This window comes from Leucopleurus acutus, assembly GCF_964270905.1.
Source record: "Leucopleurus acutus genome assembly, chromosome: 17".
Lineage (NCBI taxonomy): Eukaryota > Metazoa > Chordata > Mammalia > Artiodactyla > Delphinidae > Leucopleurus > Leucopleurus acutus.
The window spans coordinates 83,725,338-83,738,587 of NC_139159.1; the positions used below are offsets into that span (position 1 = coordinate 83,725,338).

General features: G+C 65.3%; 1 protein-coding gene across 2 annotated transcripts in view; it reads left to right on the top strand.

Annotated features, from left to right (window-relative positions):
* MROH1 (maestro heat like repeat family member 1) overlaps positions 1-13,059 on the top strand; it is a 67,090-nt gene extending 54,031 nt beyond the window's left edge. Inside the window, exons 32-43 of one of the 2 annotated variants that reach the window (XM_082858619.1) lie at positions 3,202-3,356; positions 6,362-6,527; positions 7,147-7,343; positions 10,070-10,207; positions 10,554-10,668; positions 10,974-11,120; positions 11,309-11,497; positions 11,674-11,829; positions 11,920-12,054; positions 12,125-12,227; positions 12,302-12,367; positions 12,817-13,059. In XM_082858619.1, coding sequence (XP_082714745.1) covers positions 3,202-3,356; positions 6,362-6,527; positions 7,147-7,343; positions 10,070-10,207; positions 10,554-10,668; positions 10,974-11,120; positions 11,309-11,497; positions 11,674-11,829; positions 11,920-12,054; positions 12,125-12,227; positions 12,302-12,367; positions 12,817-12,902 — 1,653 coding nt within the window. In that variant the 3' untranslated portion in view covers positions 12,903-13,059. Of the gene's footprint in view, positions 1-3,201; positions 3,357-6,361; positions 6,528-7,146; positions 7,344-10,069; positions 10,208-10,553; positions 10,669-10,973; positions 11,121-11,308; positions 11,498-11,673; positions 12,055-12,124; positions 12,228-12,301; positions 12,368-12,816 lie in introns of both variants that reach the window. The other variant, XM_082858618.1, reaches the window with a different exon arrangement.
* Positions 13,060-13,250: the final 191 nt, after the last annotated feature.

Here is a 13,250-nt window from a genome sequence, read left to right on the forward strand (position 1 = left end):
TTGAGCGTCTTTTGATATGCTTGTTGGCCATTTGTATGTCTTCTTTGGAGAAGTTTGCGTCCTTTGCCCATTTTTAAATCAGATTATTTGATTTTTTTGTTGTTGTTGAATTGTAGGAGTTCTTTATATATTCTGGATATTAACCCATTATCGGATATATGATTTGCAGATATTTTTCCCATTCCATAGGTTGTCTTTTCACACTCATGACCGTGTCCTTGGATGCATAAAAGTTTTAAAGTTTGATATAGTTCCACATGCCTGTGTTTGCTTTTGTTGCCTGTGCTTTGGGCATCACATCCAAGAAATCATTGCCAAACCTAATGTCCTGAAGATTTCCCCCTGTTTTCTTCTAGGAGTTCCTTAATAGTTTCGGGTCCCACCCGTCCTTGATAAATCCAGGTGCCTCTCCTTGGGCCCAACACACCGAGCCTGCTCCTGGCCTCTCAGGGAGCTGCTGGGCTGTCTCCTCCTGGCTCAGGCTCCCAGACACACTCAGCACACCCACCCTGGGTGCTGTGTTCCTGACTTAAACCTTCAGCCTGTCTGCGACGTGCCACCTCTGTCTCATGTGGCATGGTCACTGGTATCAGTACCCATGCGGGCCGTGGGGCCACCGTTTTCTTTCCTGCCCTGAGAGCCTGGCAGGGGGACCCCCTAGAGACACCTGGACACTGTTGGACTTTGAGTTTCTCTGACACTAAATCAGAAAAAGTGGTCCTAGCAGGTGACCCGTGACCGGGCTGAGCCCCTCCGCCAGCAAGCCAGGCTGGTCAGGTGGAGGGCGGGACGGACATGCCGGGAAAGAACAGACTCCTCTTAATAAACAGCGGGCGTGGGAAGTGAAGCCGCTGCTGCAGAGAAGCCCGGCAGGCGTTAGACACAGAAGCGCCGCCCAACCCAGCAGTTCCACTGCTAGGCGTGTACCCGAGAGAGGTGGGCCTATGCCCATGGGAACCTGTACCGACACGCGCCTGGCAGCCCAACCATGGCAACGACGCAGACGCCCATCAGTTAGTAGCTGGATCTGTCCATTCAGTGAAACATTACTCAGCAGCAGGAAGGAGTGACGGCTGATTCCTGCCGCAGCATGGAGGAGCCTGGAAAACACTTGGCAAAGTGAAAGAAGCTGGTCACAAAAGGCCCCATAGAGTGTGATTCCATTTCTCTGAAATGTTCAGAAGAGGCAAATCCAGACACGGAAAGTGGATTCGTGGTTGCCGGGGTGGGGCGGGGGAACTGGGGAGTGACTGCTGGTGGAAATGAGGTTTCTTTTCGGGTGATAGAAATACTCTAAAATCGTGGCTGCACAACCCTGTGAATATACGGAAACCACTGACTTGTACACTTAGAATGGGCGAAGTCTGTGGTGCGCAGTTATAGCTCCGTGAGGCTATTGTGAGGAAACAGCCTAGACCAGGTGTGAGGGGAGGTTAAAGGGCCCCCGCGGGGCTTGCCACCGAGAGGCGCGGGAGCAGCCCTGCAGGCCTAGGGTGCGGCTCCTGCTCACCAGTCCTGGGAAGCCGAGAACCCGGTGCCGATGCAGCCCCGGAGCCCGCCACGCCTGAGCGCCCGGGCGCTGCCATCACGGTTCGCAGGAAGCAGATTCAAGCTGCTCACGGGCGCCAGCGGGTACAGCCGCTGAGAAGCACATGCAACAGCGAAGACGACGTTAGAGAAGAAGATGGATAAACCCAGGGAAACGATTAGGGAGGAAGCTCTGTCAAGACAAGCCACAGAAGGAGAACCATCGTCCAAGAAGGCGAAGTGAGGAAGGGGAACATTACGTAAGAGGTTCCACGTACCGCGAAGCATATCTACGGACAACTGTACTCCAACGCTTGAGAACCTGGGGCGACAGGGACAGGCTTCTGCAGGGAGGCCGCTCTCTCCGCGTCTGCGCAGGAACCGCACAAGTGCGCGAGTCCGCCAGGCCTGCACATCTTCAGGCGACCAAGAAAGAGCCCGGGAGACTGGAGGGGAGCCGTGCCCCTCGCCCCAGAGACGGGCTGGCCTGTTTCAGTGGCAGCCGTGGACTGGAACGTCCCGGCGCATCTGTCTGCGAACGTCGCCGTGCCCACGGCTGGCGGGGGGCACCGGCCCAGCGGCTGCGAAGGCTGCTCCACTAAAGCACCACTTGCCCGCCCAGGTCCCCAGGCAGGACCACGGGGAGCTCCTTAGTGTGGCGGCCTGTCTCGTCAGGGAGACGCAGGCGGGCGGGGGCAAAGCAAAGAGGTTCAGGTCCTTAGAAGGAGGTGCGGATGCCTGTGAGCGGGGTTATCAAACCTTCTGGACTCGAGGTCATAAAAAGAAAACAGCCTCGTTACGCTTACAAGTCCTTCGAGAAATGGCGGCGGCAGTGCCCCTCCCTGAGGCCCAACCCAGGCAGCACTGGACACGCAGCGCCGCCTCCCCTGCCGAGGACCACGCCCCGTGCCCCCGCGCCGGTCCCTTCCCGCTAGCGGCTCCTGCGGCCCAGGTCCCCGGGCAGGTTCCTCAGCCAGCCCTGCCCAGGAGCCCAGGGTTGGCGGAGCCCAAGGACTGCCAGCTGCCCGTCCCGGGGACCATGTCCCTGGGGCCGTGTCCAGTGCTCTGTCATCAGCTTTCACCTTGCACCAGCGTGCTTCCCAGCTGCGCAGCCCAGACCATCGTGGGCAGCACCCCCGTGGCGCGGGGCCCACGCTGGTGACCGTGCCCTGGGTGCCCGTCTGTGGCCTCTGCAGCAGCTGCAGCCCATGAAGCCTGCCTGAGGCTGCCGGCCCTCTCCCGGCCCAGCTGTGGCCTCAGTCTGGGCACAGGGCTGCACGGGAGGTGGTGTGGGGCCGCGCAGCCCGTGTGTGTCCTGCCTCCATGGACAGGCTGGGTCACCCCGTCAGCCTCAGCACTCACCCCGGGGCCTTCCCGTCCCGCTCTGCCCTGCACACGCCTGTGTGTGTCTCAGTGCCTCCTCCCGGCAGGCCCCTCTTGGGTCCCTGTCGCTTCCCGTGTGGAATGTGGGATTGGCTCCCTCGGCCCCGAGGGCTCTGGGTTCCGGCTCTCCATCGGGCGCGGGCAGCAGGGAGCTCTGATCTCACAGGACTTCCCTCCCCTCCCCTTGGCCAGCCAGTCTCCCCGGGGCCCCTGCACCCTGGCCACGGGGGACTGGCCCCTGGTGTGGGCGTGTCCCCGCCGTAGGCCTAACCGCGGCTTCCTCGCCCGCAGGTGCCCGAGATCGTGAGCGTGCTGTGCTCCAAGCTGCAGGAGACCCACGGGGAGCACGTCCTGCAGGCCGCACAGCACAGCGTGTACGTCCTGGCGGCCCGGCACCATGCTGCCGTGGTGTCCAGCCTTCTGGGCAGCCCCCTGCCCTTTGACAGGTACGTGGTGCCCACTAGCCTGCGGGGGCGGACGGGGCTCCAGCCACCTGGGCTCCACGTTCCGGGGTCACTCCCACCCTGGTGTGGTGTTCACGGGCCCCAGCCCCTCTGCATGGGAGCCTGGAGACCCCGGCCCTGGACTGGGTAGAGACAGGCTCACTCTCATGGGCTGTGCTGGCCAGTCCTCAGGGCTGGTTCTCTGGAGGGCGTCCACCATCATCTGTGAGCAGACCCCTGGGGCCAGGCCCCCTCCTTGAGCCAGGAAGGGGGGATTCATGGTTGCCAGGGGCGGGGCGAAGTGTGGGAGCTCTGACCCGCCCCCCACTCCCACCCCGGTCCCCGAGCTCCCATCGGTGACTCTCAAGTCGCCATCCTCGGGCTCTCAGGGCAGGACTTCTCCGCGCCAGGGCCTGTGCCCGGCCCCGTCTGTGGACCACAGCCCCTGGGGTCCCTCCCCTCCTGCTCCGAGGCCTCCAGGTGGCCGTTGCTGTGGTCCCAGTGCTTCCAGAGCTCAGGGCCCGCTGCTCCTGCCTTGGTTTGCTGTCCACGGCGTGGGTGGAGGCCGGCACCTGTGGCCTCCTGGAGGCCCCTGTGCGGGGAGGCAGCACAGCCCTTCCCCGTGGCCACGGCCCGGGTGGCCGGACGCGCCTGCACCTGCCGTCAAGATGTGGGCTCGCGCTGCCTGCTCTGCTCTCACTTAGATGCCGGCGCCGCTCTGGGCCCCCGGTTCCAAGGTGTGTGGCTTCTCCCCAGGTCACGCCTGTCAGCGTCTGCCGCTGTCACCTCTCCGGCCCGTCACTGTCAGCCTTCCTTTGCCCTCGCAGTTTAGGTGTGTTCCTTTTCCAGGGTAAACAGACGCTCTCGGTTGCTGAGGTAGTTGGGGTTAAACCCACTGTCTTATTTTGTGTCTTCTCTTGGTCTTTTTTCTTTATCGTCTTCATTGTCCTTTTTAGATTGACAGGGTCTTTTTTACAATTTCATCTTCCACTCAGTCAGTCTGGAAGTTGCACACTCTGTGTTCTCCAGCGGTGGCCGTGAGAACGACCGCGTGGGCACAGCGTCCCTGGGCAGTGCAGGCCTCTGCAGGGGCGGCCCCCTGCCCTGCCCGTCATCGTCATGGCTGCTCTGCGCGGGCAGTGTGTCTGCCCACGCACCTGGCCCTCGGCTCTGCGTCCCTGCCTTTCATGGGTGCGGCTCACGCAGAGGAGCACGCACACGGCCACAGGCCCTGGGGGGGCCTCAGCCGCACGCAGCGGGCGATGGGGCAGGCATCCAGCCCCTACTGGGCTCCGTGCCTGCTCGGTCGAAACTCCCTGAAAGGTCGCCGCTGTCTGACTGCTGTTGCCAGAGGTGTGTTTTGCCTGACCTTGAACGTGGCGTCAGTGGAGCCCTCTGGACTTTCTCCTGCTTCTTTTGCTGTCCTCGGGGTGCAGGGTGCTGCTGTCCCTCCTTTCCTGCTGTGCCAGTGCTTTGCGTGTTCATAGGAGCGGGGTCGTCAGGGCAAGGTGGGCACAGTGCGGCCAGGGCCGAATCTGCCCACCACCCGCTGCCTCTGAGCCAACGATGGGCTTTACACTTGTAAATGGTTGGGGAAAAGTCCAAAGAACTATATTTCATGTCCGGAAAGTCACATGCAACCGGAACGTCCGTGTCCGGGGTGGCGTTCCGGGAGCGAGCACACCTTCGTTTCCTTGTCCGTGCCCGTGGCTGCCGTTGCCTCGTCACAGCAGAGCTGCCTGGTGTGCAGAGACTGGGCGGCGAGGGGCCCTGGCGCCCTCCCGCTGGAGCGCACCCCCCAGAGCCCCGTGCGGCTCCTGGGGGCGACAAGCCCCACTTCGTGCGTCTGAACATGCATTTATTCAGCTGTCCTTCTCGGAGGTTATTTGCCAGAGTTTGGGACTCGAGCTGGGCGCGTGCTTTCTTTGAGTCTGAGTAAGAGGACGTGTCCTTTTCTGGCTCCTGTGAGTCCAGGTAGTGCCGAGGTCGTGAGGGACACACACCAGGTGCCCCTTGTCTATGGCGCTCTGCACCTTTGGGGGGTGGGGGGCGTGGGTGTCCATTCCTTGTCCTGCCAGGTGGCTACCGGGCTTCCTGAACCTGTGAGTTGGTGTCTGTCATCAGCTCTGACCGGTTTTCAGCCCTCCTCTTCAGACACTCTCTCGAATGTCTGCCAGACCTTTTCGTCCCACCCCCTACTTGTCTGTTTCTGAATTTCCTCCGTGATTGTTATCTGCCGGGTTCTGGGTAACTCCCTCCATTTATCTTCCAGTTCATTGTTTCTCTCTCCTGCTGTATCCAGGCTGGTGCCAAATATGTCACTGAGTGCAGGGTTAGGTGTCTCAATTCTTTTTTTTTTTTTTTTTGTCTTTTTGGCCACACCGCGTAGCATGTGGGATCTAGTCCCCCGACCAGGGATCGAACCCGGGCCCCCTGCATTGGGAGTGCAGAGTCTTGACCACTGGACCGCCAGGGAAGTCCCTGTGTCTCATTTCTAAAGGGCTGTTGGTTGGCTTCCAAATGTGCGCTATTTTTAGAATTTCCGGGTCCAGTTAGATATCTGGAGTCTGTCACTTCTCTCCGTAAACGTGACGCGCAGCCGCCTCCCGTGTGTCTGAGCACCCGGGGTCTGCAGGCTGCTCGGGCCTCCCGCAGCCTCCGCCTGGCCTCACTCACATGCCTGCCTGCCTTGGCCACGCGCTGCTCTGTGCGGGGAAAGTGACTTGCAGGCGCCCCCGCGGCCTGGGGTGGCGCTGCCCCCCTCCAAGGAAGTCCAGTGTCTGCTCTGGCAGCTCTGGGGACGCCTCCTCTCCCTGGCCCTGTACCACCCTTTCTTGCCAGCTCTGCTCACCCCCGGGCCGCCTGATTGCAGGCCACTGGGTCAGAGGAAGGGGTGAGTTCGGGTCTGAGGTCAGGGTGCCGCTCGTGGCCTGGCTGGAGCTGAGGCTGCTGGGCACGACAGGGGCCGGCCGTGGCCTCGGGGTGACCGTCCTCCTGCCCCGCTCCAGCCACACCTGCACCCTGTGGAGGGCGCTGGCCGTGGAGCCCGGCCTCGCCACACAGGTCCTGGGGCTGCTCCTGGAGAAGATGAGCGGGGACGTGCCGTTCAAGGAGAGCCGGGCCTTCCTGCTGAGCAGCGCACCCGACCGCGTGGCCACCCTGCCGCCCCTTGCGGTGAGTGAGCTCTGGGGCGGCACGCCTGGCCCCTCCCCCATCCCCCCTCCCCGCTGCCGGTCCAGGAGGCGGGAACGGGGCCGCGTGGCCGCTGCGGGAGGGCCCCTGGGGGGGTGGGCCTGGGTGGCACCCTGCAGGCACCTGGCGGCTGACTGGGGCACCGGAGCAGGCGAGCTTGGAGCCCAGGCTCGTAAAGGCCCCGCAGGTGTCGGTCCCCGAGGGAGCGCCCTCTGTTTCACCCTGTGGAAAAAGAATAAACCCAGCTTGGCAGCGTGTCCACAGTACAGCAGCTGTGAGAGTTTCCTCCCCCTCCTGCTGAAGCACCGAGAGCAGATGCTGGGAGCCCGCCCCCCCCCCCCCCCCCCCGGCGGCCACACTGCCCTGGGCCCGCCTCCTGCCCCGGGGCTGAGCTCCTCGTCCTGCCCACCCGGCCGCCCCTCAGGCGCCTCCTGCTGCTCCCAGGGCCCAAGACTTCTGGGGACACGGGGTACCTGCTAAGGAAGTGGGGCTTCAGGCTAGCTTGGGTCCTGGGGTGCAGGGTCCAGCCTTCGCTGTGGCCAGCCTCATTAGACCTGGCCTGGGGCGGGGAGGACTGAGGCTGAGGTGGCACCTTCCCCAGGCCACCTGTGCACTGTACGAGGTTGCGTCTGCCCCGGCGTCTGGGCCGGCGGTGCTGGAGCTCTACCCCCAGCTGTTTGCGGCGCTGCTGCTGCGGGTCAGCTGCACCGTGGGTGTCCAGCTGCCCAGGAACCTGCAGGCCAAGGAGAGGAAGAGCGCCAGCTCAGGCCTGGCCTCGCGGAGCCTCGAACCCTGCAGGTAAGTGGGCCCCGCCTTCCGCCCCTGGCACCCTCGTCTGTGGGCTGCTGTCCCTGCTGGGGGTGCAGCTTCCCTGGGCTGCAGGAGGGATGGGGACAGTCGGGGCGGGGCTTCCTGGGGACATCAGATGGGTCGTGAGCGGCGCCTTCTTTGGGAGGGCGGAGTGCGAGGAACGCTTGGGCACGGCGGGGTCTGCGCGAGCCCGCTCTGTGTTTGCGACCTCAGTCTTCAGCTCCAAATTCTGGCTCTTCCTACACTTGACCGGGGCCCCCCATCTTCGGACAGAAACTCCGCAGCAGCCTCCCTGCCTCCCCTGAGCGGCCTCTCACCTGGGTTGGCCCCGGCCCCCAGCCCTGCTGGGGAGGGCCCAGCTGCTACACGGGTGATGCCAGGTTGGCTCAGAGCCAGGCCCCTGGCGCCACTGGCCTGTGCAGCCACCTTCCCCTTGCCTCTCGTTGGGGTTTGGGGCCCTGGGGCAGGAGCCTGGGGACGGCAGGGTGGAGCTGTTTCAGCTCCTGGGGACATTCCTGGTCCCCCTGGTGGCTCTTCGGGGCTCCAAACAGCTGTCTGGGGCCACAGGATGAGCAGAGGAAGCTGACGCCCCGGGGCCACCGGAGCCTGAGTGACTGTCAGCCTGGCCGCCTCCCCACCCTTCCCCAGTGTCTGGCTGGGGACACACGAGGGACAGAGTCAGCTCTCCCCGCCCCACTGCAGGGCTGCCCCACCGCAGAACTAACGCGTCCACTCCAGCGAAGGCTGTGTGTCAGGAGGCCTGGACTGACTGCAGACCGGGTGGAAATGTGAACGGCCCAGCAGACACGGCCCAAGCAACCCCGGGCCTAGCACACCGGCTCCAGCACCGTGGTCTGAGCTGTGGGGCCTACAGCCCCATGGCCCAAAGAGGGGTTCTGGGGGGGCCTGAGCCAGGATGCGTGCAGTGCCAGGCACAGGCCTTGGCTCTGACGGAGGCCATTCGTCAGCAAGTCAGACCCTTGCAAACGCCACAGCCCCGGCAAGTCTGGGCAGTAGGGTGAACAGGCAGGGGAGGAACCTCCTCTGAATCGTCGACCTGCTTCTCGGCCAGACCTGCCCCTCACCACTGCCCGTCCGCTGGAGCCAGGGGCACCTCTTCTGGGCCTTGGGGCCTGGAGCAGGGTGTGGAGCCAGGGGCAGAGCTGCTGGGCCCTAGCTGTGGCCCGGCCCTGCCCACACCGTGCGGGACTCCTTGGCAGGCACCGTGGGCATCTGCCCGGTGACCGCGTGGCTGGAATGGTTTTCTGTGCCTGCAGTCGGTGTGGGCGCCCCACATCCAGGGCCCCCCCCCCCCCCCGTGTCTGGGCCTTCGCTGGGATTGCAGAGCTCCTGGGATAGTGGGAGCCACCTTCCAGTATCTTCCCTGGGGTGGGGACCCAGCTGGGTATAGTCAGTCTGTGGACGCAGAGCCGGGGAGACTGTCCAGCTGTCGGTGGACACCAGATCCCTCCCCGCCCCCACCAGGGGCACCCCCACAGCCCTCATTCCACCCCGGGACGACCATGAGGCTGGAGCTGGGCCCAGGTGGGGGCAGGGGGTTGTGTGCATATGCGGGCTCGGGGGAGTCTACCAGCATCTGCTTCCTGGGCTGCCGGGACCCCTGGGCCAGGACCAGTCACGGGGCCTCCAAAAGCGCGTCAGATTCCCCCACAGCCACCCCCGCCCCTCCCCAGACGTGAGGCCTGTGCTGCGCAGCTGGCGAGACCTGGCCCTCACGCTCCAAGCGCCTAGGCCCCTGGCTGCCCCTGCACCCCAGCGGCTGAGCCGTCGAGGTCACAGGAAGACCCCGTGCAGCTGATGCCTGACCGCCCCGAGGACGGTCCAGCGCACTGCCCTGGGGTGGGCGCGTGCCCTTGGGCCAGGAGCCCTGGGGACGGCGCCTACGTCGATGCGCTCACGTCTGAGGGCCCACATGGGCCCTGACACGTGAGGTGGTCGATGTCAGGGGAGAGGGGGTCAGCACGGGGCTGGGGGCGCGGCCCTGAGGCCCTCCCTGTGCGGCCCTGGGGACCCCGACGTGCTGTCTCTCCGGGCCGCAGGTCGTGGTGTGAGTCTCTGCCAGGTCCATGTTGGGCCAGCACTGCTGTCCCCAGTGCTGTCTGGGGTCCTGCCCCTGCTGCCTGCTCACTGGCAGCCCTGCACCCTCTGCCTGAGCTGGGGAAGGGTTCATCAAATGAGGGGGGGCGGACGCGCAATTCCAGCTGGTTTCTGCCTCCTTGGGCCCCTCCTACGAGAGAGAGGGCCAGCGGGGCGTGGCAGACGGGGCTGCCTGGCCCAGGCAGGAGTCAGGCTCTGGTCTGCCTCTTGAATTCATTTTTATGAAGGGTTTTCTCCATTTTCTTTTCACCTTTTTTTTTTTTTTTAAATTAAATGAAGGTCTTTAAGGCAGGTGAAGACAGCTGATTGTTACCCTAAAATTAACCTGAGGGCCTTGCCTGCTCCAGGGGCCTTGGGGACACTACCTGCAGAGCCCCCAGCTGCCCCTCATGGGGGTTGGGGAGACAGGAGCAGTCTGCCTGAGACCAGAGGGTCCACAGTGGTGCCCAGATGAGGGGGAGGGGAGAGCCCAGAGCCTGCGCCCCACAGGATCCTGCTGGTAGGGAGCAGGCTGGGTAGCCCCGGGGCATGTCTGCCAGCAGGACAGGTGTGTGCCTGAGCTGGGAGCCCTGCCAGCCGCACCCGTGTCTCCGCAGCTCCGCAGTGGATGCGCTGCAGGCCGTGCTTCTCCGAGGCGGCAACGATGACGTGGTGCAGCGCATGGAACTGGAGGGGGGCTGGCAGCTGCTCAGGACCTCGGCTGGGCACGAGGAGGGGGTCACCCGGCTGGCCAGGTGAGCAGGCCCGGCCCGCGCACCCCAGTTCTGGTGCTGGCTGGGCTCTAACAAGCCAGGTACTGTTCAGGTACCATCCGGGGGCCCCCAGTGGCGCCTGGGAGGGGGCCCGGCATGAGGAGCAGGTGCGTGGGGGCAGCTGTGGTCTCTAGGCGCGGCGGGCTGGGAGGGGCGTGTCTGGAGGGGGAGGACGTGCAGGGCCCGGCAGCGGGCGGGGGGCTCACGGGCTGGAGGGCGCAGACAGTGCAGGCTGGGAGGCGGAAGTGCCCCCAGGCCCACATGGGAGTGGGACGTGCTCGGGGGAGGCCTGAGGCCCCAGCCCTGCCCAGTGTAGCCTCCTTCCCAGCGCCATGGCCAAGTTCGCGGGCCCCCGGCTGCCCCTGATGATGAAGGCGCTCTTCGCCACACAGAGCAGCGTGTACGAGATGCAGAGGGTCAGCTCCACAGCCTTCCTGGCCGAGGTAGGAGCCACGTGCTCTAGATCACGAATAGAGGCAGCGGGGACCCCTCCCCGACAGGCAGGCTCAGGCCTCCCCCTGGAAAACCTGCCCCAGGCCATGGCAGCAGGGGCCAGGGTGGGGCTGGGTCAGGAGTTCCGGGGAGGCCAGGAGCCCAGGCTTGGCATACAGGCCTCAGCTGGCCTTCGCCACGTCCCCTCCTCAAAGTGACCTGCGACTGGGAGGGCTGCCCAGTGCAGTGGTGGGGAGGGGGCGGGGCGAGCCTGGGGTTAGTGGGGCGAGGGCGGTCAGAGCACCTCTGCCCCCAGCTGCTTAGCAGCAACACGGTGAACGACCTGATGCTCCTGGAGTCCCTGCTGGACAACCTGCTGGCGCGGCAGAAGGACACGTGCGCCCGTGTGCGGAGACTGGTGCTCCGGGGCCTGGCCAACGTTGCCTCGGGCTCCCCGGATAAGGTGAGGGGCTGGCCAGCCCTCTGGGGCCCCGTCCCCGGGAGGGAGACGGCAGAGCTGCAGCCAGTGAGGAGACCCAGGTGGGCACGGGGCAGGCGGTGGGCGTGGGCGCGGAGGTGGCACCGGGAGGGTGGGGCGCTGGGCCGCTCCACAGCATGACCTGGGCACACAGGTGTGTGTGGCGTCCCCAGGTACGGGCCCATGGCCCCCAACTCCTGACGGCCATGATCGGTGGGCTGGACGACGGGGATGACCCGCACAGCCTGGTGGCCCTGGAGGCCATGGTGGGCCTCGCGAGGCTGCTGGACCTGGTGGAGGCCTGGGACCTGCGCTCGGTGCTGCTGCACGTTGCCATCCGCATCCGGCCCTTCTTCGACAGTGTAGGCCCCGCCAGCCCCGCCCCTGGCCACGCCAGCCTGGCTCCTGCCCCTTCCTCTCCGGGCCCCGCGAGCCGTGTCACCACCGCACGCTCAGGGCCGGGCCCCGGGGTTGACGGATGGGCAGCTCTGGGGAGGGCCCCATAGGGTGACACCTGCCGCCCGCCACCCCGCCCCAGGAAAAGGTGGAGTTCCGTTCTGCGTCCATCCGCCTCTTCGGGCACCTCAACAAAGCCTGCCAGGGGGACTGCGAGGACGTCTTCCTGGAGCAGCTTGTTGGCGGGCTCGCGCCCCTGCTGCTGCACCTGCAGGACCCCCAGCCCCCAGTGGCTGCTGTGAGTAGCCAGAGGGTATGGGCAGGCCGGGCCGGACTCACTCAGGGACTCAGGGACTCAGGGACTCAGGGCTCGACCTGTGCCCTGCAGGCCTGCAGGTTCGCCTTGCGCATGTGCGGCCCCAACCTGGAGTGTGAGGAGCTGGCAGCCATCTTCCAGAAGCACCTGCAGGAGGGCCGGGGCCTGCACTTCGGAGAGTTCCTCAACACCACCTGCAAGCACCTGGTGAGGGGCGGGGCGGGGTGGGGGCGGGGCGGCAGGGCGGGGGCGGGGCCTGACTGAGGGCCTCCTGCAGATGCACCACTTCCCCGACCTGCTGGGCCGCCTGCTGAGCACCAGCCTGTTCTACTTCAAGAGCAGCTGGGAGGACATCCGCGCCGCGGCCCCCATGCTCACAGGTGAGGCTGCCCTGGGCCCCCCTCCCGCTCCCCACGGCGCGGGCCCTGACCCCGGCCCCACCCCCGCCCCGCAGGGTTCCTGGCGCTGCACGTGGAGCCTGAGCGCCGGCCGCAGGTGGACCTGGAACAGCTCCTGGCGGGTGAGCCCCAGCCCTGGGCCCCGCCCCCCACGGCGCGCTGGGCCGCGCTGACCCTGTGGGCACCAGGGGGGACTAAGTGATTTTCCTGGATTTCAAGGATTTTTTCCCTGTCACTGGTGACCTCATCGTCTCTAGTAATTCACGGAAACTTCTTGACTGTTCCAAAAGAGCTTAAAAAACACTAAAAAAGGAAAAACTATCTTTCCGTTGGCTCCTGAGCCCTCCCGGCAGAGGCCTGTCTTAGGAGGGCGGTGGGCGGGCGGCCCCCACGCACAGGGTGGGGTGTGAGCCTCGGGGGTCCTGGCCCCCAGGCTCAGCGCGCCAAGAAAGAAAGGGGGGCTCAGCCTTAGCCGCAGCTGCTAGCGGGGTGTGGGCGGGACCGCGGGCTCGGACGGTCAGTTCTCAGAGGGCCGCAGAGGAGCCCCCAGCAGCGGCTCCCTGTCCCCCAGCGCTCCAGCTCCTGCTCAAGGACCCGGCCCCCGCGGTGCGCGTGAAAGCTGCGGAGACTCTGGGCCGCCTGGTGAAGTTCGCCTGAGGCTCCCGTGGCAGCGCTGCCCCTACACGCAATACCGGCCTTGCCGGCCCGAACCGAACCTCCGAGATGGGGCCCTAAGGAGCCCCCTGCCCGAGGGGAGCCCCCAGGCCCACCCAACAGCAAGGGAGGGCCGGGGCCACGAGGGTGGGCAAGTCGCTGTCCCCCCCCTTCCCAATAAAGCCATTTGCTGCTCAGCAGGTGCCGCAGTGACGTGGCCTCTCCTTCTGGGCAGGGCAGCAGGCCCCCTCCCCCGTTAGGCATCCTGACTCAGAGAAGGTCACGCCAGCAGGAGAAACGCCTCTATTGAGCGTCCGAGCACACACACAGCCCAGCCCCACCTGCCCCCCC